The sequence below is a fragment of the Desmodus rotundus genome, chromosome 1 (genome assembly GCF_022682495.2).
Source record: "Desmodus rotundus isolate HL8 chromosome 1, HLdesRot8A.1, whole genome shotgun sequence".
NCBI lineage: Eukaryota > Metazoa > Chordata > Mammalia > Chiroptera > Phyllostomidae > Desmodus > Desmodus rotundus.
The window spans coordinates 200584088-200609698 of record NC_071387.1 but is presented as its reverse complement, the minus strand read 5'-3'; the positions used below and the strand labels follow the sequence as shown (position 1 = coordinate 200609698).

The 25611-nt window shown below is 38.8% G+C and overlaps 1 protein-coding gene across 5 annotated transcripts in view; it reads left to right on the top strand.

Moving 5' to 3' along the window:
- The window catches only part of NADK2 (NAD kinase 2, mitochondrial), a 43336-nt gene that overhangs the window by 5815 nt on the left and 11910 nt on the right, over positions 1-25611 (top strand). For 3 of the 5 annotated variants that reach the window (XM_045186283.3, XM_053914349.2, XM_053914340.2), the window contains exons 2-9: positions 3542-3630; positions 4768-4856; positions 7844-7925; positions 12477-12560; positions 13848-13984; positions 18893-18971; positions 21535-21600; positions 22895-22990. In XM_045186283.3, coding sequence (XP_045042218.2) covers positions 3542-3630; positions 4768-4856; positions 7844-7925; positions 12477-12560; positions 13848-13984; positions 18893-18971; positions 21535-21600; positions 22895-22990 — 722 coding nt within the window. The remainder of the gene's footprint in view (positions 1-3541; positions 3631-4767; positions 4857-7843; positions 7926-12476; positions 12561-13847; positions 13985-18892; positions 18972-21534; positions 21601-22894; positions 22991-25611) is intronic. The other 2 variants (XM_053914334.2, XM_053914333.2) reach the window with 2 other exon arrangements.

The window sequence follows — 25611 nt, the reverse complement described above, 5'->3', positions numbered from 1 at the left end:
ATGGCATCTTTTCATTTTAGGATATTTGAATTAAATATTGAAGAATAAGGAGGAATACATATATGATGGGGAGAGAACAATACAAGCAAGGTAGTGGGAAAGTTAATTTTTTATGCCGGCGAAAAGAACTCAAAACGTTTTTTACTGCAATCCACAGCCAAAAAATTTACATCATGACTTAGATGTATTTCATATACTCATATTTAAAATAAAAGATAACACGAGACAATTTAGCCTTGTTGCATGCAGTGCAGTTTATTTTCTCTTTGATAATGCTGGCTGTGATCATTAGGTTGCCCTGGCAACCACTGTAAGGGTAGTTTGGCAGTCATTGTTCAAGAGGAAGTGTACTGAGGCTCAGCAGGCAGGCGGGCCCTTGTAAAGGTGTTCTGTGTCCTGTGAAGGGGCTGGTTTCACCTTGGGGTGGTTTTCCACTTTACAGTGATGGAATACAGCCCCTGCTCTCCCCTACTCTCTTTTTCCCACCGGAGGGGAGTGATGAGGGTCAGTGTTTCTGAGACAGCGTTCTGGGACTGGTTTGAAAGCAGGCTTCTGGTGGTGGTGGTTAGGTTGAGATAATGGGAAATAAAACTTAAAGAAGGAACTAGTTGAGAAACTCTAGAAGCAGGCTATTTCATAAAACTAGATAAGAGCTGATGTCCAGAACTCAAGCAGTGGCTTCGTGAATGTAAAGGACAGATTGGAGAAAGTTTTAACACATTTTCGTTATTGGCCTTCGTGACTGGCTGTGGAGATTGAGTGTAAGGGGGAAATTAAAGGGGCTACCTGGATTTATTCTGTTGACTAGGTAAAGGGAAGTATTACTAACTGATACATGGGGCTCAGGAGAGCACATGTGAAGTAGGGATGTGTGATCAGATTTAGATGGTTTGGGGGAGATGTATTTGATTTACCTTTGGGCGGGTTTGAAAATTTGAGCCTGTAGCTCGAGAGAAAGCCTTAAATGTAGCACAGATCTCAGTTACTGGTGTGTGCTTGGTAGACCAAGTCTCCAGAGTGGGGAGGCAAGGAAAAGGGAGTGGGGGCAGATGAGAAAGCCAAGGAACGGGTATAAAGGACCCAGGGACAAAGACGACGGTGGGGGAGGGGGGATTGAATGTGGGAGGGTGGGTAGGGAGGGGAGAGTAATGGAGGAAGAACGGGGGCAACTGTAACTGAACAACAATAAAAATTTTTTTAAAAAGGAAAGCCAAAGATGGAAACTTGAACAATACCAACATATCAGGGAATAGGGAAATAGAATTCAGAAGATGGATGTGGAGGGAGGACGATAACGATGGGAAAAGTGAAGGTGAGAGCCTGGGAGAAAGGGTAAGTGGAATAGAAGTGATCCGAGATAAACACTAAGTGTATCCAAAGAAATACTTCGGGTTCATTGTACTAGGCCTGATCATGCTAGGTGAGTGTAGTTTACTTTCCAGGTGTTAATTAGATGTCACTGATCCTTTTAAGGCAGTTTTGAGTAACAGTCTACCATTTAGTTAAGCGTGTCAGCTGTCAAGAGTACTTAAATTATGACTAGTGAGTTTATACGTGTCAAACTCATTGTCTCGAAAGCGTATGCATTTCTTACGTGTTCCCTTCCCTTACTGAGCTTTTGTCGAAATTACGTGGCGTACGAAGTAGTAACACTCAACTGAGGTAAAACAAGTTTTTAAAGTTTGTATTTGGAATAAATTCGTTTTGGTGGAAGTTTTATTTATAGTGGATTAGAAGCAGTAAATTTGACTTGCTGTACAATTGAATTAGTTCTCCATTGTCCTTCACAGTTTTTAGTGCTCATTTGATTGAGCTCAACTAATGTTTAAGTGAACACAGTAGTGGGCGCTCAAATATTTGAATTAATAAATTTAATTTTTAGAGCTCAATTTCTAGCTGTGTAGTGTTCACTCTCAAGATGGGCCTATGAGAGACAATTATTGGGCCATTATAGCATGGTAACTAATCTGCTAGAAAATCGTGAATTGACCACGGTAGGTTGAGACGCCTATCAGATATCCAGAGAAAGATGTTAATGCATTGTTGGGTGCATTCATTTGGAGTCCTAAAGTTAGGCCAGCAAGTTAGAGATAGCATTTGGGAGTCATCAGCATTAAAGAAAGCCTTAAACTAGAGAGTCCCCAGGGAGAGAGTAGAGAAGAAAAGCATTGTGAAAGCATTGTGTCCGTATTCATTGAGAGGGAGGTAGTGTAGTTTTAGTGAATCTGTAGTTGAGTAATGATAATCTGAATGTTAATGCTATGTGCATTCATACTCAGAAATTCTACTTTTAGAGTTGTTTTCCAAACCTGCTTCATGTTGATTTGTTGATTAAATAAGCAAATGAAAGTTTATCTAATTATTATCTTGGTCACTGCTTTCCTTTAAAAAAAAAATGTGTTATTGGTGTGCCCTGTCTAAATATGAGACTTAGGGCAGGGCGTTAAACTGTTGCACAGGCTGTCTCATCTATTGTATCTTTGTGACTTACCATCTATGTATTAATGTTCAAATAGCCAAGTGGGTCCTGTGCTCCTCTTTCGAAACTCTTAACTCAGTACTTACAAACAAAAGATTGGGAAGGTGTGTGTCAAATATAATTAATACAGGTTGTCTTGGGGTAACAAAATTCTATTTAATTAAAATTTTCTTTGTCATCTTTCATGTTGTGTTATTTTGTAACCATTTTAAAAAGTGAAATACATATTACTAAAAATATTATCTAAAATTGGTTTTACTTTATAATCATGAGTAATGATTTAAAACAAAATATATTTAGGACTGCATTTTAGACAGGTACTTAAAGCTGAGTCTGTATCGTAAAGAGGCAAGGTATAAGGGAACTTGGAGATGGAAGGAAGTAACATGCTTTTAATTCTAGTATGTATTCTAGTGGATAAATTTCCTATTTGGTGATTTAGATGGACATTCATTGAGGATATTCCTAAATTTCTCCCCTAACATTTTACTTTATGGATTATTTAGAAGATATACTTTAAAAGGAGAGTATTAAAGGTAAGAAGGTGACATTATAAAATGTTCCAATAGATTGGGAGAGATAATTCTTGAAAGATAACTTGTCTTTGTATCTAAAAGTTACCCATTCAGGGAGCTAACCTGCCCTTTGTTTGGCTTGAGGCGGGTACATACCAAACAGAGTTCATGAGTCTAAGCCCAAGAGGGCTGTAGATCCAAGTGGAACAAAAGTCAACTGCCTTCTAAAATATTAGTTTATCTTGGATCTTCCAGTAGCCATATGCAATATGTTAAACATTCATTTAAAAGATGAAACACTCCAGTTTTAAAACATGCAGATTATGAGAGCCCGTTGACTACTTGATTCAGGAAACAATGTATTTGGTTTTGTGATTTTTCTGAAATCAGACTTTCTAGTGCAGTTTAAACTTAAGTTTCACAAATAGTCATTACAATGTGTTTTCACATAAAACCTCATTCTGTTTTACGTAGGACTTTTTAAGGAAATACATTATATGTACTACATATCATCTAATAAGACAAAACTTATTTTGTTTTGATGCAGCTTGCATTGAAAGGCTCTAGCTACAGTGGACTGCTTGAACGACATCATATTCACACCAAAAATGTTGAGCATATTCTAGATAGTTTACGGTAAGTCTGTGGGATTGGATTTTGGGTGGGCTTTTGTATTCAGGAATTCCAGTTTTTCCCTAACTAGAAGCTAATCATTTTTTTTTTTTTCAGTTTTTAAAATTTTTTGTTTTTTAGAGAGAGGAAGGGAGGGAGAAGGAGAGCGAGAGAAACATTGGTATGAGAGAGACATTGATTGGTTGCCTTCTGTTTGTGCCACGGCATCCCCCTCTAAACTGACATCACCCCCTGAACCAGGGGCGGGTGTGAGGTGGGGAGGTGGCAGGAGCGGAGGCACTGAACCTGCAACCCAGGTATGTGCTCCGACTGGGAGTCAGACTGAACCTGCGACCTTTAAGTTTGGGATGATGCCCAGCTAACTGAGCCATACCGGCCAGGGCAATCATTAGGTTTTCAGTAAAGACTGCCATTATAAAATCACTTTCAGAAAATGATATGGTGGTTAATGGACCTGATATAGTGTTTCTAAGGAAATTTTTATTGTACTCTGAAAATTTCACAGATTTTCAGTTATTTGGCCTGTCCGAGAAGTGGTTTTTCTACAAAGGGCTATTTCTGTACAGAGCAGGCTTCAACTGTATGTGTAATGTTTTATTTCTTAAACAATACTGAATTATATGGGTGTTTGTTATTATTTGAATGTCTAAAGTAGCATTATAGAAACTCAATTAATTTGGTGCTCAGTGTAGTTAGTGAGTATGTTTATGTGTATACAGGAGAATCAGTGTGAGAAGGTGCAAATTAGAAATTAGTTTAGTTACTATTTCAGTGTCTGGCACTCAGTGAATATTTATTGGATTTAAAATAATGGCTATTCAGTTTTATAATTTAAAAACTATGTCTCAAGCTGTTAGTCTTCTGGGCCATTTTTGTATTAATGAATTTTAACATCAGATGTAGAGAAAGTGGAAAAAGCATTCACTTTCAGTTTGTTCGTATGCCTCCGGACTTACAGTGAATTGGCTGCTGCAATTAAAATAAAATGAAGCTTACTTTACAAAGCTAAACATAAATTTGTTTATAAAACAAAATTGTTCAGTTTACGTTTCCATTGTAATGATCTGCCTCTCAGAAAACATACTCCTTTAAGTTGTCAGTGGAACTTCTGTATAACCCGTACTTTGTGTTTTATCTCAGGAATGAGGGCATTGAGGTGCGTCTAGTGAAGAGGAGAGAATATGATGAAGAAACGGTTCGATGGGCAGATGCTGTCATAGCTGCAGGAGGTAATAGTTTTACCGAGATAAAGAAGTGGGACTACAGAAATGCTCCTTAATAGTCACACTCCAAATACCCTGTGGTCTAGCTGTGATGAAGCCTGCAGAGTCCTCCCATAAGGCAGAGTTTTGGATTTCTAGAGTCAGGTTTAAAAAGATCTGTTTTATGTAGCATTTCCCTTTTTAAGTGAATCATGTTACTGTGAGGTTCCATGTGCATATTTCCGTGTGTCTATTCAAGCTGTGCGTTTAACTTCAAGTATGATTCAAAGGATTAGGTTTTTTAAAAATATATTTTACTGATTATGCTATTACAGTTGTCCCATTTCCTTCCCTTTATTCCCCTCTGCCCTACGCACCTCCTCCCACCCACATTCACCCCCTTTAGTTCATGTCCGTGGGTCATACAGATAAGTTCTTTGGCTTCTACTTTTCCTATACTATTCATAACTTCCCCCTGTCTATCTTCTACCTACCATTTTTGCTACTTATTCTCTATACCTTTTCCCCCTCTCTCCCTACCCACTCCCCGCTGATAACCCTCCATGTGATCTCCATTTCTGTGATTCTGTTCCTGTCTAGTTGTTTGCTTAGTTTGTTTTTGTTTTTGTTTTAGGTTTGGTTGTTAATAACTGTGAGTTTGTTGTCATTTTAATGTTCATATTTTTTATCTTCTTTTTCTTAGATAAGTCCCTTTAACATTTCATATAATAAGGGCTTGGTGATGATGAACTCCTTGAACTTGACCTTATCTGAGAAGCACTTTATCTGCCCTTCCATTATAAGTGAGAGCTTTGCTGGATAGAGTAATCTTGGATTTAATCTTGGATGCCTTTCATGACTTGGAATACTTCTTTCTAGCCCCTTCTTGCCTGCAAGGTTTCTTTTGAGAAATCAGCTGACAATCTTATGAGCACTCTTTTTGTAGGTAACTGTCTCTTTTTCTCTTGCTGGTTTTAAGATTCTCTCCTTATCTTTAATCTTGGCTAATGTGACTGTGATGTGCCTTGGTATGTTCCTCCTTGGGTCCAACTTCTTTGGGACTCTCTGAGCTTCCTGGACTTCCTGGAAGTCTATGTCCTTTGCCAGATTGGGGAAGTTCTCCTTCATTATTTGTTCAAATAAGTTTTCAATTTCTTGGCTATTCTTCTCCTTCTGGCACCGCTATGATTCAGATGTTGGAATGTTTAAAGATATCCTGGAGGTTCCTAAGCCTCTCCTCATTTTTTTGAATTCTTGTTTCTTCATTCTGTTCTGGTTGAATCTTTCTTTCTTCTGGTCCACACCGTTGATTTGAGTTCCTGTTTCTTTCCCATCACTGTTGGTTCCCTGTACATTTTCCTGTATTTCACTTAGCATAGCCTTCATTTTGTCATCTAATTTGCGACCAAATTCAACCAGTTCTGTGAGCTTCCTGATTACCAGTGCTTTGAACTGTGCATCTGATAGGTTGGCTATCTCTTCGTCACTTAGTTGTATTTTTTCTGAAGGTTTGATCTGTTCTTTCATTTGGGCCATTTTTTTTTCTTTTTTTGTTTCAGCACGCCTGTTATGTAGGAAGGGGTGGAGCCTTAGGTGTTCACCAGGCCAGGGCAACCCATGTGGCTGCTGTTGTGACGCTGTCTGTGTGGGAGGGGTCCAAGAAGGAACAGTGCCGCTTGCTCAGCTCTGGGTTGGTTTTCAAGTCACTTCCCTTGCTACCCACAGTCAAATTGGGCCCTTATGGTGCTGCTTCCCGAGTGGGTGGGTTTGTGTGTACGTTCTAGGGCCCTGTGGGTCTCTCCAACGAACTCTCCTGTGTCTCTGGGAGTTTCTCCTGCTGCCTTCTCAACCCCCACTGGTGTTTTCAGTCAGAGGTTTGAGGCTTTATTTCCCCGTGCTGGACCCTGGAATGTGTGGTCTGTCTCACTCCCCAGTTGCTCCTCTCCGTTTATCTGCACACGAATGTGGGGCCGCTGGGTTGCTAGCTGCAGCCTTGCCACAAGTCTTCTCTGCCTGGCTGCCCATCTCCGCCCCTCCTACCAGTCTGGATGAATGTTTCTTCTTTAACTCCTTGGGTGTCGGACTTCCATACAGTTTGATTTTCTGTCAGTTCTGGTTGTTTCTTGTTTTTAAATTTGTTGTTGTCCTTGTTTTGGTTGTGTGAGGAGGCACAGTGTGTCTACAGATGCCTCTATCTTGGCTGGAAGTCAAAGGGTAGTTGTATTTTGGTTTAGTTATGCCAATCTTTAAAAAAAGTTGAAGTTGTTTAAGAGATTAATGAGATTAGGCAGATTCCATTTCTCTGTGGCCCCAATATACATCTACTTACTATTTTGCCCCTGAGCTTTATTATTAAGTTAAATAGTGAACTTAATTTTTTCTAAAGTATTAAATTGGCAGCATTTGTTGGAGAGAAAAATTCGAAATTGGACACTTTGTTGGACATACTGTCATTAAAATAATTTATGAATTTAGACTGATGTTATGAGAGAAGGAAAGAGGATTAGCTGATAGAAGTGATAGGATTAGAACCCTGGCCCACAGCTGGGGGATGCTACAGGCATCCAGTGGGGAGAGGCCAGGGATACTTCTAACCATCCTACAATGTGTAGCATAGTCCCTACCGCAAAGAATTATTTGCCCTAAAATATCAAATCTTTTCTTATCCCCACACAAGGATATGTTTATTGATTTGAGAGAGAGAGAGAAACATCAATTGGTTGCCTCCCATATTTGTCCCCACCGGGAATTGAACCAGCAACCTTTTTGGTATGTATAGGACACACTTCAACTAACTGAGCCACCTGGCCAGGGCTAAAATATCAATGTTGCCACTGTTGACAAATCTTGGGTTAGAATGGGAGAGATAATGAAAGGGGTGGTGCGTAGAGAGGAAATGGAGGAGACCGTGACAGTCAGCAGCATGGGCTGGGGCTGGGATTGTTCAAACAAAAGTACCAGTGTTCAAATGAGGTAGTTTTATAACAAGTCCGGTGGTGTTGTCTGTCCTTCAGGTGATGGCACAATGCTTCTGGCAGCAAGTAAAGTGTTGGACAGACTTAAGCCAGTTATTGGAGTAAACACTGATCCGGAACGGTAAGGAAAAACATGTTTTGTTTTGTTTTGTTTTTGTTTGTTTGGCTTTTGTTAGTGTAATACATACAGACATTTATGATTTGCTTTGCATAGTATCTGCTTATGATACATCTTAACATTCTTAGTTGTCTGTACAGTATTGTTGCTGGGTTCTGTTGCACCAAGGAGTTGACTGTGGCGCATGATGTTTAACTGGAAGCATCATTGCTCCTGGCTATCATGAACATAAGAACTGTGTTCCCAGAACATTTAGTGATGGAATTTAGGCATGTAGAATTGATCTCTACCTCTAATAGAATTTTCTTCTGTGTAGTTGTTTTTTCGGGAGTAGTACCTGAGACAGAATAGACCTGACCCTTAACCCAGGTGAGTGTTAGTGACCTTTGGTATTGCTGAAGAGGGATGAGTTAATAGTGTTCCACCTTCTGTCCTTTCTTACGACTCTCATCTACGTTCCTGGTTATGCCTCCACTGGTTTTTTAAGGCGGCTTCCTTTCTTACTCTTATTTATAGTCTGTCCTCCCCACTGCAGCTGAAGTGATCATTTTATGGAAGTTTGATACTGTTGTATGACTTCCCTGCTCAGCATCTTATGGTGGTTCTTCATCTAACTCAGAAAAACATCTAATTCTTTAGTATGGCTGGGATGACCGTCTCATCTTGTTTTGTCAGGGACTTTCCTAGATTGTCAGCCCCAGGCAAAGTGCGACAGTTGGTCACCTTAACTGTGACATGTAAGACTATATTACCTGGCCCTTGACTATTCTGTGTCCTTACCTCCCTTTTTTCCCTTTCCTTACGCTATTTTAGCTATGTCGTCCCCTCCTTAAATCATCCAGTGGCATTATCCAATGTAATGTATCTACAAAGGAACCTGTCTCCTTTCCCTTCCCCTCCACACTTGACGAACGGAGTCATAACCTGTGCCGAAGCTGTGATTACCCAGCCTTCACCTCTCTCATCAAATTGGTCTAAGGAGCTAGGTCTAAGTTCTAGGGACCCTACCTTTGAATCCGTCTCTCGCTATCCTCACTGCTCTCACTGCTACTGATCATAGCTCAGACGTTTGTAGTTTGTTTTTATTGTAATAGCTTCCAGTCTCACCCTTTTCAACCCATCCTTTACACTGTGCCTTCCTGTTCTTTCCAAAGTATAGATCTGATTGTGTCCACTCCTCAGGTAAAATCTTTTAACTGAAGTCCTTGACCTTCTGGGTACATGGCAGATTTCTTAGCATAGTACGTGTCTTTCACCATCTGCTCTTGCCTCTGTGCTTTTGTAGTTTCAGCTAGCCTCGTTTCCGCATACCACACGTTCTTCAGTTAAAAAAGGACGACGCCCTTCTAGGAACAGCCTGCAGTCCCTTCTAAAGACTGTTCTTTTTTTTGAATTGTATTTTTCCCAGTTTTATTGAGCTGTTCTTTTTTTTGAATTGTATTTTTCCCAGTTTAATTGAGCTGTGATCGACATGCATCCCTGCATAATGGTCTAACTTACATATGTTGTGAAATGATTACCACAATAACTTTAGGTAGCATCTATCATCTCTTAGATACAGAAAAAAAAGTAAAAAAAGTTTTTTTTCCCCTGTTAGCAGAACTCTTAGGATTTATTCTGCTGGTAGCTTTCAAATACACCATGTAAACTGTAGTCATCATGTCGTACATTATGTCCCCAGTACTTACCACTGGAAGTTTGCACTTTGGACCACCTTCGTCTAATTCCTCCACCCTCCGCCCTAGAGGCCGTTCTTAAGTGCAAATGTAATGTGTGAGCATATATGCTAACGCCGTGGGTGGAGGCTCGCATATGGAGGGTTTTGCTGGTGAGGAGCTTTGCTGGTATTGAAGATAGCAGGACTGGAAAGAGTAAGAACAGGCCATGTTCTTTTCATGCCTTTGTATATGCTTTTGCCTGGAGCGCTAATGCCACTTTCTCACTTCAGTAGTTCTTACTCATTCCAGGCTGGCGCCTCTCCTGGGCTCTGACTGTAAATCCCTGTACAGAGAGCACTTATCCCCTCGTATTGTTCCCTGATTGGTTTCTGTGTTCCATTTGACTAAATTCTCTGAGTCTAGGACTTTGTGTTTTAATTTCTCTGTCACTATTATAGTATTCTATATAGTCAGTAGGAAACAAGAATTTGAAATGACTGATTAATTAAATGATCTTAGGGAGCAGGGCGAGGACCCCCACCTAGCTGAGTTAAGATTCCCTAAGCATAAGTAATTGAGATCATTGGTTCAGGTATTATTTTTTGATTGCCCTCATTGTTGATGCATATGTATTTTAGAAATTCTTAATGGCATATTTTTATATCATTAAGAGATTCTAGATATTTCATATGGTTTATTAAAATATATTTTCCTTTAAAAAGATGACTTAATACTCATAAGCTGTGGGGATTTTGAAATGCTAAATTGACTGTGTTGCCTCTCTAATTTTTACCAAGAATAATAGCTTTTACAAGTCCTTTGGTTTCTCTTCTTGCCTTCAGGCAGGAATGGGATTAAGCCTGCTAACTTGTTGAGTAATTCAGGTTGCCTGATTTCTTTTCTTAAGCACTATGGTCTTTCACAAACCTTAAATAAGCCCAGAAGCTAATGCTCAGCTTAAATTTCTTCTCCTGTGTATTAAGTATCAAATGCTGCATAACAAATCACGCCACAACTTAGAGGCTTAAAGCAATGATAATCACCGATTGTCTGTCATGGTTTCTGTGTGTCAGGAATTCAGGAGCAGCCTGGCTGGGCGGCGTTGGCTTGGCATTTCTCATGAGTTTATAGTCAGATGCCAGCTTGGGCTTCAGGCATCTGAAGGCTTGACTGGGGCTGGAGGATCCACTTCTCGGAAGACCCTTATGTGGACTCATCTAAATTAAATGCATAATTTCTACATGTCTCTTCTGTATTCTGCACTCATTCTACTAAGCCTGGTAAATGTGACATTTGAATGCTTAATAATCAGAATGAGAGAGAGAGCATGTGGTAGCCAGCCTTCAAGGTAGGAGCTTCCTGGTATTTACACCTATTTGTGTGGTTCCCCCTTCTATATTCAATCAGGGCTGGCCTATGTGACCAATAGAATATGGTGTGTCAGTGTGTGGATTCCGAGGCTAGGGATTAAATGATACTGTGGCTTCATATTGCAGTTTCTTGGATTACTCATTATGGGGTAAGTGAGCCACCGTGGTGTGAGATACCTCAGCAGCCCCATGGAGAGGCTCACTGGAGAGGAATTGAGGCCTCTTGCCAACAGCTAGCACCGGTTTGCCAGCCCTGTGAGTGAGTCACATTGGAAGTGTACCCTCCAGGCCAGGTCAGGCTTTCAGATGCTTATAGCCCGAACTGATGTCTGATTCACTCATAAGAGCTGCTTCTCTCTAGGGTGCTTTAGACCTGCAGTTGACCTCAGGGCTTGTTCTGTCAAATGACTGTTGACACCTTTTATTTACTTAGCACTGTGTAAGGCATTGCAGAAAACATAAGTTTTTAAACCTCAGTGTTGACCCTCTCAGATAAAGATACTGACTAGTCACAACTTTGTGAAGAAGACCTTTTTTCCTGCTCTTCGTACTTACAAGTTAACTTACAGGCATTACCAAGAATGTGTTTTGTGAAGGGTATTCTCAACTTTTCCTTCAGGACTGACGCTAATTGAGCTTCCTGGACACTTTTCCTCATGCTAGGTGCCACATTCTCTCATCTTCCTGTAGCAACCTGTAGGCAATCTTAACACTTTGTAATTTGAAATGAAAAAAGAACTCTGTCTTCTATCTACATCATGCTGTTAACTCCTTAAAGGAGTTTATCCTGATCTGTTTTGAGTAAATGAAGCATTACGTTGGATTAAACTTTCTGAGTTTTCTTTTAATGACTTGGAATATTTTAAATGACGTCGACTGTGTTGCCGTTGTGAAATGATTCCCACAATAAGTTTAGGTAGCATCTGTCATCTCTCACAGGAAAAAAAGTAAAAACAGTTTTTTCCCCCTTGTTAGCAGAACTCTTAGGACTTACTCTGCTGGTGGCTTTCAAATACACCATACGCGGTGCGAACTGTAGTCGTCATGTGCATTATGTCCCCAGTACTTACCCCTGGAAGATTCATAGTTCAGAACACTTTCACATAACAATAGCGTGATTCCTCAGAGTAACGTTTTGAGATTGGTGGCCTTTTTTATGGCATGGAGATGAAGGAGCTGATGTTAAGGTGGCTTGCCCAAGGCTCAGAGTTAAATCATTCAAAGGTGAGGTGCAAACGGCACTGTACTATTAGACGATTTGGCAGGGCAGTCCATCAGTGGCAAAGTTACTGTTCTTTTCAGTTTCACTGTGATGTGGAAACTAACTAGTATTGTATATTATGGCAGTAAAGCTGGATTTAAACTGTATATTTGCTCTTATTTTGTCCTTGTGGAAAATACAATTTTGTGGCAAAAAATTAAGTATAGAGTAGAACTTTTAAGAAATTTCATATATGATTTTTGAATTAAGTGTTTTTTCTTCTTCTTCCCTTTACACCACCCCAAATCCCCCTTTAAAATAAAAGGTCTGAGGGTCATTTATGTCTTCCTGTTCGATATACACATTCCTTCCCAGAAGCCTTACAGAAGTTCTATCGCGGTGAGTTCAGGTAGGAATTTCTTACTGTTGTTAATAAATGCGTGCCATTAAAATGTGGTGAAACTGAATTAGATAAGATTTGGTTTAGTCCATAGTTACAGCAGTAGTCATGAAAAGCAGTACGTCAGTTGGGTCACAACCACACCTAACTTACCTTCTTCTAGTCCAGTTGAACTGTGTAGAGAAACCCTGACAAACGCCACCTGGCCTACGAAGTAGTTTCAAGTAGATGTTTTTCTCCTGCAGTGAGATAGAGGCCGTGCCACCACTTTCTTAACCTAGTTACATGTTCTTAGCAGTGTGGTAGAAAGATAGTTAAAACTATTGGCTAAAACCGAGTGTTCAAATTTGCTGAGGTTTTCTATTTCTTACCCTCATCTTCTCCCATCCAGAATGACAGGGTTCGATTTACTCCAGCCTTGCTGAGATTTTGGGTAGATCGCTGTCTTACATGATAAGTGTTTCATAGGCAGTCAGGATGGGTTTTTCCCATATTTCTTTCACTGAATCTGTTCAGTGGTCAGACTGCCCTGAGAAGAGAGGGGAGAGGGAGGCGTGGAGGTGGGGTCGGCCGATTATGTTAGAGAGAGCCCAGTGGCACCACCTTTGACTCCCTGGCTTGGACTAGAATTTATAGCTTGAGAAAGCTTTTTCTCTGGGTATTTGGATAATTGTAGTATATGTTTTTGACTTCTGGAATCATTAATAATGATTCTCGTTTCCAGTCATTTCAGAGGTTTGGCACCTCTACAAATGACTGTAGCTACCAAGTGGGAGTATATTTTTGTGTACGTGTCTGGTAGACTCTGTCCCATCGGCTTTTTCGTACATCAGTTTTTGGTTTTGAAATCAATTAAACCTGATTCTTTTCTTCTTTACTTTTACCAAAAATGCCGTTTAAGTTTAAGGTGAAGGATTTTTATCTAATCTGACCACCTTAACAATATTATTTCAGTTTCAGAATCCCTTTTTTTGGGCATATCTTATACTTTCTATGAGCACAACACAATTATATCTAGCTCAGCATCTTGGATTTACTGGATCCTTGATAAAGAATATGACTTGAATTCAAATTAGTAGGAGATTTTATAGACATTAAATATTTCCATTATAATTGAACAGAGAAATAAACTTCTAAATCTGTCTCTAAGCAGGAACCTGTGCTTTTTAGGTTTCTGGAATAATTTGTTCCTAGAATGGTTTTTTTAAAGTGAATTTTTAATTTGGTGAAGTTATAATGTCTAATTTTTAATTTATTCTATCCTAACATAATGTGGTTTTCATTCATTCTTCTAAGGTGGTTATGGAGGCAGCGAATCAGGTTATACCTTGAAGGGACTGGCATAAACCCCGTTCCTGTGGACCTTCACGAGCAGCAGCTAAGTTTGAATCAACACAGTAGAGCCTTCAATATTGAAAGAGTCCACGATGAAAGTAGGTGGATTGGGAATGAGACGTGTTTGGGGCAATATTTAACTTAACAGTTCTTTTGATGTCTAATTTCTAAAAGTAGTACTTTATAATTAACTTACATGGGGATTTTAGCATTTAAGAAAGGACAGTGACCTACCATAGGTGTAGAACTTATTATTAGACCCTGAAGTAAGAAATGTAGCATATTTCTAGAAAAATGTTTTCTAGGATGGATTTGAAAGCTAGATTATGAGGGAAGGATTATAAAATGTCCAAGGGGATAGGCAATATTTAAGGAAATTTTCTTGGCCTTAATCTTTGAAATGTCAGAAGGGAAAAATAAAGCAGTAGAAATAAAATTAATAAGTGGAAGACTTCATAATAGTGATAGATTCATTTTTTCTCCTATGTTTCATTTCTTGGCTAAACTTACCAGGAAAAGCTCCCTGTATATATCTGCTTCCTGTCTCTGTGTCAGAGTTTTCCACGGCGATTTATAGCCTCACAGGTCAGCATGTTCCTGCCCTGTGTGTGTGTTCATGTCGTGCTTTGAAGATGTTCCTTCTCTCCCTGACAAAAAATTACTGGATTTTAGAAATAATTTAAGTAATTACATGTATATGAATTCCTATTAGTGATTTTGAAAGACTGCAGTAACTATTCAGTAAGACTTAAAAGTCTTAGATAGAGGTTTTATTTTATCCTGCACCAAAAGAAATTCAGAAGATGTTCAGAATTTGGCTCCTTTTACCAACAGTCGTACGGGGAAGATGGAGATTGGTATTCAGAGAGTCATTGCTCAGACTTTTATCTCGGATTCACTGTTTTTAGCTTATAAACTGAGATAATACAAGGGTGTATATAGAAACAAAATTATGTATAAATTGAGTAAATACCCAGGTGGTGTTCACATTTGATTTATGGTAGTTTTAGAAAAAGAACAGAGAAAATGCTCAAAATTAAAAGAAAAATAATGCAAGAGAGTTTCTCAAAACTTAGGCACCAGTCTTTGAATTAAGGTAAAAGGTCTGACACAAGGAACGTCAGGACGCGAGGGAGGAAAGAAACGCCTGCAGGCTTCCAGGGAGGAAGTGGGAGAGGAGTAGTGGTGATTGTGATTAGAGTAGGTTTTTTAATATATAAAGAATCTGGAATCAGAATACTTTCAGATTTTTAATATTAATACTGGAAATTGCTGTACTTACTATTAACAATTATATTACCATGTGTAGGAACTAGTTTTGACTGTTTTTTTTGATAGCTTTATTTTCTGAGACAAAATTGAGGAAGATTTCAAAGTATATCTCATATTACCTATTTAAATTCTCTTCAAGTTGGCAGGAAACATTGCCTGCTAAGCTGCCATTGGGACCTTTGAATATGTGAGTAGGTTTGAAATTATAAATATATCACCGTGTTTGATTCCCCCCCCTTTTTTAAAGATTTTATTTATTTTTATAGAGAGGGGAAGGGGAGGAGAAAGAGGAAGAGAAACACCAATGTGTGGTTGCCCCTCATGCGCCTCCAACTGGGAACCTGGCCGGCAACCCAGGCATGTGCCCTCACTGGGAATTGAACCGTTGACCTTTTGGTTCACAGTCATGTGCTCAGTCCACTGAACTACACCAGCCAGGACTGAGCCCTTATTTAGCTTTCTAATTAGAACAAAAGACTGGAGAGAAAAACTTTTTTTTTTTTGTACTTTTCAGTTTAAAAAAGGGATGATGTAACTTTAAACAAAAATTTTCATTGTATGTAGTGTAATCTATCCCAACTTAGCTAGATTGTATTTGCATGCAAGTTAACAAAGTATTCATTTTTATTACCTGTATACCACTGTCAAAGGAATGTAGGGTTAGTTTATTATTTAAAACAATTTTTTTAATCACTTAAACTAGTAACTTCCTTATTTTCAAGGTTGGTTGCATTGATTTGGATAAGTGAATGGATTTGATAAACATTCCCAGAATTTTAGTGGCTTAACATAATGAAAGTTTATTTCAGCTCATCTCACTGTCCAAGTGGTGTTCAGGCAGCTTCCAGACGGCGGCGCCTATCGTCTTCTCAGGCCTCAGAGTCTTCTGTTGGATCTTCTCTAGCTTATGGGTGGAGGAACTCAGTGAGAATGTGGAGAGAACCTTAAGGGAAGTTTTAGGAGCCAGGACTTTTCAGTACATTTGCTCATTTAAAAATACAAATTTTAATTAATTTCGTAACCTGTTATTTTGCACAGAAAAGTGTTAATTGGTATCGAGTCTATTTTTTAAATAACTTTATTGAAGTGACATTGGTTAATAAAGTTATGTAGATTTCAAGTGTACATTCTTATGATACATAATCTCTATATTGTGTTGTATACCCACAACCCAAAATCAGATCTTCTGTCACCAATATTTGACCCCAAAATAAGTAAGACGGAAAAAGTTAACCGTACAATTTCACTCATACATGGGTTAAAAAACTGAAAGAAACAAATGAATAAGAAGGAAAAGCTAACAGAAACCCAGACACAGACAACACTGGTGGTGACCATAGAGAAGGGGCTGGGGGCAGTAAAGGGTAATCGAGTCCATTTTTTTAGCATCCTGTTGAGGCAGGTTGTAAATGAACAGTTTTGTGAGTAGGTGATGTTTGGTACTCAGCAAGAAAGGACATATAAGCAGAATTAAAATGATTAATGAGACTTGAAGTGATTTTACTTATTCTCTTCCTCCTTTGACAAAGGATTTCAGGTGAAATTCTGCAAGTACAGATAAAAATGCAATATGGATAGGGAAATTAGGATGAGGAAAAATGGTTGTAGAGGGAAGTCATGACCATATAAAAGAAAAACATGGTAACAGTTTTGATGGTGACAATTCAGATTTAATAGTAATATTTGGTGAGTATCTACTGTTAGTTGGACATTTGTAGAAAATCTGTGTGGAGATGTAAAACAAATTCAATTAGTAATTACCTAATGTGAAAAATAAACAATAAATTTTAGCTTTTATGTTTATATTGTAAATCTGTCAGGTATGAGAATGTATATATAACTAGTACCAAACTAAGTTTCAAAAGTTAGCAGGTTTTGCAGTCCTAAGGTCAATCAAATTGGATTAAACACATCAAACTTTATATACCTCTTTCTGTCAAGTTCTTTCTACTACATTATATGATTGAGCTGGTAATATTAACCCATTATACTCGTATAATTCATTCACATAACAAGTTTTCAAAGGGAACTTGACATTGTAATAACAAATTGTTATATTTGAAGAATAGGGATACTGGGTCCCCCTTAGGCAATTATAAGTCAAAGGAAATAAGATACATGTAATTAGTGTTCAATAGACATATAAACAGAAGAATATAATAATCAGGCCAGCAGGTCAGACGAGACCAGTGGTTATATTGGTGCAATGCTGACAAGTTTTACTCATGCATGATAGTAAGTGTCTAATGTGTATTAGATATCTATTACCCCAAAATTTAGCTTGTTAGTAATAGTTTAGGGTCTCTCAGGAGGTGACAGGCAAGCTGTGAGCTGGGACAGTGGTATCAGAAGAATGACTGGGACTGAGATCTGTGTCCCAGATCATCACATGGCTGTTGGCAGGAAGCTTCTGCTCTTCACCTTGTTGGCCTCTCTCCTTTGGACTGCTTATGAAATGTCTTCCCCAGACCAAGTGATCTGAGAGAGTGAGCCACTAAGGCAGAAGCCAGGGTGTCTTCTCTGACTAAATCTCTGAAGTGACATATCATTTCCGCCATGCGTTAGTCAGACAGACCAGTCCTAGCACGATGTGAGAGGGAGAGTTACACAAGAATGTGAATACCAGGCGGCGGAGTCAGTGGGCGCCATCTCAGAGGCTGGCTACCACGACTGGGTGGGCTTCGAAGCTTTGACTTAGGAGGTATGGAGGAGACAGAAAGGGGAACTTGTGCCATGGTATTTGCCCAGCGGGAGATTCTTAGGTGCAATGAGTCTGCTATTGGTGGCATTCAGAAGATGGGGTTGGCATTTCTAGTTGGAGACTGATAAAAGATAAAAAGTAAAAGAAACCACTTGCAGTGACAATCATGAGCTTGATCCAGAAATCAGTGAGAATCCTTCGGAAGATTTTGTGGCACGGTGATATATATATTTTTTAAAGGTTTATTTATTTATTTTTAGAGAGAAGGGAGGGAGAAAGAGAGGGAGAGAAACATCAGTGTGTGGTTGCCTCTCGAGTGCCCCCCACTGGGGACCTGGCCTGCAACCCAGGCATGTGCCCTGACTGGGAATCGAACCAGTGACCCTTTGGTTCTCAGGCTGGTGCTCAATCCACTGAGCCACACCAGCCAGGGCCACAATGATGTTTAAGTAATGGCCAAGGAAGATTCATTAACCTGTGCATCCAGCTTATAGAGTGAAAGAAAAGGGGACATCTTTTAGGAGTCACAAAAGGAGATGTGGCAGAGTTTCTCCAGTGCTGCCGCTGCTGACCGCTCTTGAGGTTTTCTCCCTCAGAAAACAGCTCTGATCTTTAACATAACTGGTTTGGTTTCCCACATGAGCCGTGCTTGCAGTTTGCTGCTGAAATCCAAAATGGCTCGCCTTCGGGGGTACTTGACCATTTCTATCTCTGAAGCTTCCACAGTATGCCCGAGTTAAGTGCGACAACAAGAATCTTACGAGATGGATAGATATTTTATCACTCTCGAAAAGTTGTTTCAAGAAGAATTAAGGATTATTTTGGAGAGTCAGAGGCTTCATGGCAGCTATAATGTAGCTGACTTTGAGGTTTATATTATGAATTCTTTAAGAACTATTTGTATGTTAACGATGTTAAAGTACAGATTCTGTTACAACAGAAATATGAGTATTTTAACGTTTTATAAAAACGTATCTCATAACACTGCTAAACTTTAAGAACCATCTTGGTTTATTTCCTTTATTACCTGCAGGGCTCGAGGTTTCAGGACCCCAGCTTTTGCCAGTGAGGGCACTAAATGAAGTCTTCATCGGGGAGAGCCTGTCATCCAGGTACACTTAAGCCTGTGGCCCTCCGTTTGCAATTGAATGTCTTGGTGTTTTTTAGATACTTACTGAATTTCTACAACCTAAGATGTGTGAATGATTAACACTGTATGACAGAAATGAAATTTTTAATGAAATATTTCTGACACCTTCATTCATGTTAATTCATGTTAAGAGGAAAGAAAGTTCTATGACCCAAAGAGTGTGTGAGAACCCAGGCTAAACAACGCCGTCCAGGTTTCTTCACTGAGGTAGTTCCCAGGACTTTTAACCTGTCAGTCAGGTGCATTTGCGTTGATTGCATCCATGTTGAAGGGAGCGACATGCTTAGCAGGAGTACATTTGCAGTTGATACACAACTCTCAGAGACAGTCATGGTAAAACCCAATGGACTTAACCTCCTTTAAAGCTGATTCTTTATCTGCTCGTTTTGATCCAGGATCCAGTTAGGGATCATGCATTGCACTTGGCCATTATGGCCCTTCAGAATTAAGCAAGGTCCTTAGCTGCACCCCTGTTTTGGCATTCACGATAATAATGTTTTGAATGGCCTAAGCCCGTTTGCCGAAAAATGCATCCCTTATTTTAGATTTGTGTGATTTTTTTCTCTGCATGATTAGATTCAGACTAAACTTTTCGGTCAAGAATACACCTACGTGATGATTGCATCCTTCTTAGTGTGCCATAATAAGGCAAGTGTATTGACAGTTTAAGAATTGTAACCAATAGTAAAAAATTAAGGATAATAAAGTTCTTCATTAAGAATGTAAATAATATATAGTATATGTTTTATGTTATTTATGGATGAAATCTGTTTTGTGGGAGTTGACTATAACTTAGGCTTAAATTGTTAGCAGAATTTTTTTTGCAAAACTTTGTGTTTGTTACCAGTTACAAAATGGCTGCTATAGTGTAAGAGGTAACCAATAGTAGCACTTTAGAACTTGCTTGCTCCTTTTTATGTGTGTGAGTAAATTAGGGGTTGAAGATTAGAGGTGAGTCCATGTCCCAGTTTCCTGCTCCCAGAACTATGTGACCTTTTGAAGGCCTTGTAGTTGATTTCCTAGTTTACTGAGGAGAGTTCCACATATTCTAAAATTCTGCTTGTTGTAAGTCATATCTTTCCATAAGTTTAATGATGGTGAGAAAAATGTGTCTTCATTTAAAAAGATATCCATGTTTTAGCCAGTGACTTGACTTAGGTAGAACTAAAAAGAAAAAAGCCTGATTCAACAGGATGACTTGGACATTTTTTTTGAGTAATTGTAATTATCTTGGTTAATGTAATTTTAAACTTATTCAATAAAAATATATTATGCACTGCCGTGTGTAATATGGGAGCCACTAGAAATATAAAGATGAATAAGATAAAGGTAGTGTTTATTTTTTGGAGGGTAGTAGTAATATGTATAACTTAAAAAATTATTAAAAATACAATTATTCTTCAAAGAAATAAAAATATATTCTTTAAAGAACTTAAAGTATAAATATTCATATTAACATAGTAAGACATGTTGTATATAAAGTTTTCTCTTTTGCTGTATCTCGAGTTTGAAGCAGTATAGAAATGAATAATGGATACATTTATGTGATAGAAGAGAGAAGGAAGAAAATGTAACTAATTAGTAATGTAATCTAGTTTTTATTGCTAAAGACATAAGACAGAGAAGAGAGATTTAACAACCTTAAATGAGATTGGAGAAAGTCTATTAAAATAAGTAGATATTGTCATCTATGTAAATAAATAGATGACAAAGATAGAAATGTTTTATGAGTTTATGTTTTTATTCTAGGGGGGCCATTTGATGGCTTATATTATTTTGTTTGTATATTTTAAAGGTTGTAACCTCTGAGAGCTTCTGCTACCATTGCTTATAATTTGTACTTACCAAAAAATTAAATAACTTATAAAAGGAGGGAAACTGGGATAAATTGGTAGACTTTGGGCATTCAGTGACGTCCCAGTAGGAGTGTTTAGATTGAACGCTTTTATTCTCTGTGGTGTAGAGATTTGGTGGGTCCATCTCCTAAATAATACCTGATGCTGCTGCTGCTTGTGCTCTCTGACGCCTCACCTTCCCTCTTCACTGAGGAAGGACAGCGGTGGGTTGTCTTCGGGTGCTATTAGACGAGGTTTCACAGTTGAAGACACCAGAGCTTTTTTTAAAAAAGGTTCTACAGCATAGACCCTTGGGCACAAAGGAGATGGGAACGCTTGCTGGATGCCTGCTGTGTGGCGGGCACTGTGCGCGTGATCACAGACGTGCTCAAAACAGCCCTGAGGAAGGCAGTTGTATCTGCTGGTGGAGAAATTGAGGGTGAGGTCTGTAGAGTTCAGATACCTTGGCCAAGGTCACAGAGTTAGTTAGCATCAGAACCGGCACATAAAGCTAGTATTTCTGGTTCCAGATCCTGTGTTAGGCTTCACTAGGACCCGAAAACTTTGGTGCTTTGCTTGGAACATAGCAAGTGCAGCAATATTATACCTGCCTCATTTATAATGTTCTTAGATTTAAGAACATTTTAAAAGCCCAATATTTTTTCTTTTCTCCTATTTGTTCTAACCTAGAATGTCTTATTCTTGGGCTGTGGCAGTGGACAATTTAAGAAGAAGTATACCCACTCTAAAGGGACTGTGAGTTTTGTTGCTGCCTTAAAAAATAATTCCCCTGAAACAAAAAGTCTGAGGTGACTTATCTTGCTAAACCTGCATGAGACAATGACACTAAATTTGCTAACTGTTTTGGGCTTAACATCTCTCACCTGACTGTTACTTCTCTCCACCTTTGCTCCTTTGTCGCCACTAACTGCTAATCCCTGTTTTTATGTCATTCTGTCATAGTAGCAGCCATTCCACTCATTTAACAGGCTCCTAATGTGACTAAAATTACTAATTTTCTAAGAAGGCATAGTAAAGCTATGAAGTAGATTAAATGTGAATGTTAAGCCTGCTATTTTTTACTTTTATGAAGAATGCTGAGTTCAGAGAAAAAAATGAAAAGGAGTTGTATCATGGAAAACCTTCACAGATGCAGAGCTTGCCAGGAGAAATTGAAAGGGTTAGAATAAGAGTTAAGTTGTCCATTAAGTGTTAGTGTTTGCAAATATATTTCATAATTTATTGTTTTGAAAAGCCATATTTTATTCAGGGTTTATTTTAACCTTTTTATTTGCTAGAGAAAAATAACCTAGTATTGATTAGTGACACCATTACTTTAAGATATAATTTACAAAATTGGCTCTTACGTGTTTGAAAAGTTCTTTGAATAGCTGCAAATCATTTATTCTTTCATGCAATTAAAGAGTAGTATCATTTTTGCTGGTGTTAGAAAACCCATTTGATTTCATTTTGTGAAATACTCTAAGAAATATAAATCCTTAAAGAAATTACAGTTTTAGTTTTATCTCTAGTTTTGCCCACTAGTTCAGTACTGGTTGAGATTTTTCCGTAGAACTTGTTAGCTTACTACCAATTCAAAAGGCACAATAGTATGTACTCAACAAAAATTTAGCAGAAACTCTTGGTAACTTGAAGGATTATATATAGACTTAAATATATCAAGGACTAGCTACCAAGCGACTCACTGAACAATGGGTTTTTTTTTTTCGAATTCTGAAATAAGGCTCTGTATATGTTAGAGGCCATAAAAGCAGCAGTGGCAATGCTAGGTAAAAATTTAGAAGAAGCCCGTTTGAAATGTCTAAGTATTGATAGAAAGGGACATGTAGATGAGAGAGGGATGCAGACATGCAGAATTCTTTTTTCTTTACTGAATATTAAATTAGCATCATGATGTGAGTGCCTACTAGGGGATGTCCAAGTCAGGCTGGCCCACTTAGATTTCATCAGTTCTGAAAAAGACTGTATTTGTCGTATTTACCGTGAGCCTTAAGTTCAGCAAATCCAGTTTTATATTCTCAATTCATAGGGCTTCCTACTATGAGATTTCAGTTGATGATGGTCCGTGGGAAAAACAGAAGAGCTCAGGGCTCAATTTGTGTACTGGAACAGGATCAAAGGCCTGGTGAGTAACTTGGGATACTGCTTATCAACTTCTGTGAAACATCTTAAGTAATGTGCCTTCCTCATTACCTCATACCCGCCTGTCTAAGGCCCCTGGGGCACTGGAGGGAGCCGGGGTATGGTGTTTGGCTGCGTTTCTGCTGCATTCGTGGATGGGGTCTGGGAGCCTTGCCTTGACTTCTTAGACCAAAGCGCAGCCTAGCTGTGGTCATTGTTTGGTCATGATTTAGCCTACCTCACTCGATTTTTAAACAGAAAAAAAAAGAGAGATGTTTTTTGGTACTACATATTTTTAAAATGAAGGGTATTTTCAATAATAATAAAGAAATGAAAACAATGTACAATACAGAAGCCACCTGTTGGATTTTTGTCCATTGTTAAAGGTCTAACCAGGTTTATCCTGTAACCTCTTTCTGGATATCGCTTCCTAGCACACGTGGGGATGCCTCCCAGGCTTCTGTCTGTAGCAGTCTTCTCTCTTGAGCACAGATCATATTTTCAAATTACCTAGTAGATAAATTGGTCATAGTTTTTCAAATTTAGTACATTTAAAAATGTATGCCCTGGCTGGTGTGGCTCAATGGATTGAGTGCTGGCCTGTGAACCAAAGGGCTGCTGGGTCGATTCCCAGTCAGGACAAATACCTGAGTTGCAGGCCAGGTCCCCAGTAGGGGGCACATGAGAGGCAACAACACATTGGTGTTTCCCTCTCTCCCTCCATTCCCCTCTCTCTAAAAATAAATAAAATCTTAAAAAAAAAAAAAAATCCCTGGCTGATGTGGTCAGTGGATTGAGTGCTGGCCTGTGAACCAAAGGGTTGCTGGTTTGATTCCCAGTCAGGGCACATGCCTGGGTTGCAGGCCAGGTCCCCAGTAGGGAGTACGTGAGAGGCAACCACACATTGATGATTCTCTCCCTCTTTCTATCCCTTCTTCTCTTTAAAAACAAATAAATAAAATCTTTAAAAAAACCCTGAATGTATTGTCTTTGGTTTTTCTGCCTGTGTTCCTTGAATTGCTTAATAGTTTTACTGCTTATGGTAAGTTCATGCTCTAGAGAAAAAACATTTTTCTTTCAAACCTTGCTGGTACATTCGAGTCTCCCTGTTTTCCCCTCTCCACATACCAGGCTCTAAATCCAGACAGTGGCATTTCTGAAGTCCTCACCCCCTCTTTTAGTTCCTACTGCCGTTTCTTTGGCCCAGACTCCTATCTTTTTAGTGAATATTCTTTGTGCCTCACCCTTTAAGGCTGTCATCCATACCAGCAACAAACTAGTATTTCTGAAGTGCAGATAAAATAAGATTCCACCCCTTCTGTGCTTTAAAACTTTCATTGACTCCTAACTCTGTTCAGATGACTTAGGTCCTTTAACTAGGACCTAAGGTACTTTCCAGCCTATTACTGCTCTGCCCTAACCCACCAATCAGCACACTGGACGCACTGCAGGCTACTTGCAATTCTCCGCACAAGTCGTGTTCTCTCTGGGCTTTTTGTTTTTGCTCAATGCATCTTCTTTCTGCATTGAGTGCTTGGACACACTCCACTTTCTGTCCACCAGCTGAAAAGTCCAGTCTTCAAATGTCACTCTCTGTAGGAGAACTTTAATTAGACCTAGTTCCTTTCATAAGCATAATTAATCCCAGCGCTTTTTCCATGGCACGTACCGCATTCCTAGTTATCTAGTAAGCTGATATCCAAGTTTGAGCAACTCGAGGCGTTCAGGATAGTGACTAGTGGTTGTCTTTTTTCCTGCTTAATTTTTTTGCATGCATAGCATAATACCTAGTACATATTCATGCAGATTTTTTTTGGATAAATGATTGCATACTCACAAATAGTGCTTATCAAATTGTGATCTTAAGTTTGAATAGTTTGAAGTGGAGTTTTATTTCCTATTTTTCAGCATTAGTTTTTAAAACTTTTTATTGTGCAAAATTTTAAATATATACAAGAGGCCTGTGTGCTCGTTAGCCAGACTCAGTAGTTATCAGTGCATGTTCGGTCTTGTTCCCTCTGTTCCCCTGTAGCCCCTTCCATCCCGTATTATTTGGAAGTAATTTTCAGACATACCTCCTAATTCATAAGTATTCAGTAACTTAACATCTTTAAAAAACAATCCTAGCTGTAGCCAAATAAATGAACCTTTGGGAAAAAATGGGAAGTATCCTTTAAAAAGATTGGTTAATATCCTATTTTCCTGAGGGCCAGTGAGAACTATGTTTCTAAAATGATTTTTCTAATAATTGTTTGAAATGATAAATTTAATCATATATGCTATAAATTTTTTTGTAACCATCTTATAAATTGAAAACATTAAAATTAGGTTTAATTTATCATGACGTTGTTCTTTCTGCTCAACGTGATGTGTTACTTGTTGGAAACTGGATTGAGAATTAGAAATGGTTTTCCAGATCCTTTCCCTTTTCATCTCCTGGTATTCTCATCGTTTGGAAATGGGCAAAATGGCATAACTGAAAAGAGCTGGCCTGGGAGTTAAGAGGCCTGGCTAAACCACTGACTGGCTTTGTCACCGTGTAGAAGTTTTCTTTTCTGTGGAACAAGAGAAACGAAACGGATAAGTGAGATCACTTGATCCTCTGAACTTCTGTGGTTCTGTTAT